The 2782-nt window shown below is 57.2% G+C and overlaps 2 protein-coding genes across 2 annotated transcripts in view; one reads left to right on the top strand and one right to left on the bottom strand.

The window, feature by feature from the left end:
- The window catches only part of LOC104290844 (neuronal acetylcholine receptor subunit beta-2-like), a 7887-nt gene extending 7159 nt beyond the window's left edge, over nt 1-728 (bottom strand). The window contains exon 1 of the mRNA XM_009890009.1: nt 702-728. Coding sequence (XP_009888311.1) covers nt 702-728 — 27 coding nt within the window. The remainder of the gene's footprint in view (nt 1-701) is intronic.
- Nucleotides 729-737: 9 nt separating this feature from the next.
- Nucleotides 738-2782, top strand: part of UBE2Q1 (ubiquitin-conjugating enzyme E2Q family member 1) — a 7047-nt gene continuing 5002 nt past the window's right edge. Inside the window, exons 1-3 of the mRNA XM_009890008.1 lie at nt 738-944; nt 1259-1363; nt 1720-1770. Coding sequence (XP_009888310.1) covers nt 738-944; nt 1259-1363; nt 1720-1770 — 363 coding nt within the window. The remainder of the gene's footprint in view (nt 945-1258; nt 1364-1719; nt 1771-2782) is intronic.

Below are 2782 nucleotides of genomic sequence, written 5' to 3'. Positions count from 1 at the left end.
CGGGAGCTTCACCCTCCACCGGTGGGCACAGGCAGGGCTGTGGGGCGCAGGGTGCTCCTTCTTCCCCTGTCCCAGGCTCTGCGCCCCCACAGGGTGGGTTTTTCGGGGGCGGGGGGTTCCCGGGTGGCCCTGACCAGCAGTGCCTCGAGGACAGATACCTGTGGCGTCAGCATCGGGCTCTTCGCGTCCGCTCTGGCTCATCCTTGCCCAGGTTTTTAGGGGACCCTGGTTCCAGGTCACTTTGCCGTGGGGTGCAGATCCCGTGTCTCATGGCAAGGGAGAGCTGATGTTGCGGCTCCAGGCGAGGAGCAGCGGAGCACGGAAAGCCCCCGGTGCAGACGCTGTCTGGGATTTTCCAGTTGGGGGGACTCGGGAGCATTGGCAGAGGCTGTCAGTGACTTTGGCCTGGATCAAAGGCACCTACTTGGTCTCTGACCCTGATGCTTCTCCCCCAGCACTTCTGGTCCAGAGCTGGCGAGGCCCCACAGGCAGCGTGAAATGCCCTTGGTGTCCTGCCTTAACTGCTTTCCCGCAACCAAAGGGGTGGCCACAACATCACCATCCTCCCTGTTCCACCCCACTCCCCCAGGCTTGGGGGAGGCGGCACAGAGCTGAGCCAGACTGGCGCGATTGGAGCAGGGGTTTGGTTTGCCTTCGGGCCTGGGATTAGCCTGGATGCAGTGGTTCACAGGCCGTTCTGCTGATCTCTGCACTCTGGAGGGATCCATTTGCAGGAGATGTGGGGCTGCAGCTCCCTGTCCTGCCTGTTCCCTGCCGCCTGCATCAGTGGGACAGAGGCAGTTGCGGCAGCTCAAACACCACCTTCTCCTTCTCCCCAGGAGTCTTATCCAGCTGTTCCCCCAATATGGTCTGTGGAGTCGGACGATCCGAACCTGGCAGCTATCCTGGAGAGGCTGGTGGAAGTCAGGAAAGGAAATACGCTGGTAAGAGAGCGCTGCCTGGGGAGAGAGGGGGGCGAGAGGCTGGCTGCTTCAGGAAGGTAAAACCCCTGCTGCGTGCCTCCAGCCACGCAGCGCGTCTGGCCTCGTAAGGGTTCAGGAAGTTCGGGATGAGCAGTTCTGACTTCTCTTGAGTTTGATGCTGGGGTGTGATTTCGCCCCAGTGTCTGCCACTGCTTGGAGCAGGAAGGAGTGGCCACTGGGCCCTCGCTGGCTCGTTGCAGCACTGAGGATGGCTGAGGCTTAGCTTGGCGTGTGGGTCTCTGCACTTCTCTGACGCTTGTCTGCTCTCCGCACAGCTTTTGCAGCACCTGAAGCGAATAATCTCTGACCTGTGCAAACTCTACAACCTCCCCCAGCATCCAGATGTTGAAATGTTGGACCAGCCTCTGCCGGCAGAACCGGTGAGTGACTCGGGTAGAGACTTTCTAAGCTCAAAAAATGAGTTCCCTGGAGTTTGCTTTAGAGGTGGAGGCTTCCTAACCCCAGAAGGAGGAATGCAGCAGGTGAGGTGCTGATGTCCTCTCCCTGAGGTGGATTCCTGTCCTGGGTGATGCCAGCCTGCTCCGTTGGCCCTCGGTGCTGTTTGGTTGCTCTGGTGTAGTTTCCTATAAAGGTTCTTGGCTTCACTCTGCTTTTAACTTGGTTCTGCTTGTAAATCCCTGTTTAACCTTACCTCAGAAGTGTCTGGGAAGGCCGGAGAGCGTTGCTCCAGGAAGCTGATGGTGCGACCATCGTGTCTCTCCTTTTGTCTCCGCAGAGCACACAGGAAGAGGTGTCCTCTGAAGAGGAAGACGAAGAAATGCCAGAGGTAAGTGCCGCCTCGCTGTATGAGGAAGTACACTGGAGAGCTGAGCACAGGGAGATGCCCGCTGAAAAGTGCGAGGGCACAGGGATCGTTTCTGGGGGGAGCTCATGGAGTCCAGACAGGGAAGAGCCCACTGTTTCACTTAAAGGTGAGATTGTTCTCAGCGTTTTGCTGCTGGCAACCCAGGTCTTGAGCCAAGGATGGGAGCGACGTGTTCACAAACCACAGGGGACTGCAGCAGCTGAGAGACGTAGCTGTGGCCTCCAAAGGTGTGCAGACGAGCTGAGAGTGGGGCCCCTTGGACAATTTCTCTCTCTGCTTGCGCTGCTGTGCTCTAGAGCCTGAAGTTTACTCGCGAACGATGGGATTTCCGGGTTGCCGTTGCTGGCGGGGAAATAACACCGTGAAAATGGGACTCCCGCAGAGAGGATTAGGTAGGATGGCTGAGTGTGTGAGCGAGCTAATTGGCAGGAGCGATGGAGGCAGCCATACTTCACTGCAGGCTGAGAATATCATGCTGCAAAACCCACAGGCTTCGGTTGTTTGGTTTGCGGTTTAGAGATCTCTAGAAGTGGGTGGAATAATCTTGAATCTCCATGGTGACGTTTAGCGATGCCTCGCACACTTCTCCTGGGGTGTGAGAGTCACGGGCACCGAGTCAGCAGCTCCGCAGAACTTGGGGGCAGGTCACTTAGCAGCAGCACGCCTAGCAGTTGTTGGGGTTTTAGCAAAGTTAATAGCTTGCTAAATCAAGGCCGGCCTTTGCTGGGGTCCTGGGAGAAAAACGAGGAGGCTTAAACTGGTACCAGCATAACCTTGCTTATCTGCAGACTTGCTGCTTCGTGGCAAATTTGTGATGTGTGAGTCCTCACGCTCCTGTGGGCTGGAAAAGAAGTCCTCGGGAACTGAGCGTTCCCCCTCCTCCTTTCTGCTAACGCCGTGCGGGGACGATGCTCTTGCTTAGAGCAAAGGTTTCTTGCTGAGCAGTTGGATTTGTTGGGCTGTGTCGGAAGAG

The sequence above is a fragment of the Charadrius vociferus genome, unplaced genomic scaffold (assembly GCF_000708025.1).
Source record: "Charadrius vociferus isolate BGI_N301 unplaced genomic scaffold, ASM70802v2 scaffold1778, whole genome shotgun sequence".
NCBI lineage: Eukaryota > Metazoa > Chordata > Aves > Charadriiformes > Charadriidae > Charadrius > Charadrius vociferus.
Note: the sequence above shows the minus strand (reverse complement) of the source record. Positions and strands in the feature narration are given on the sequence as shown.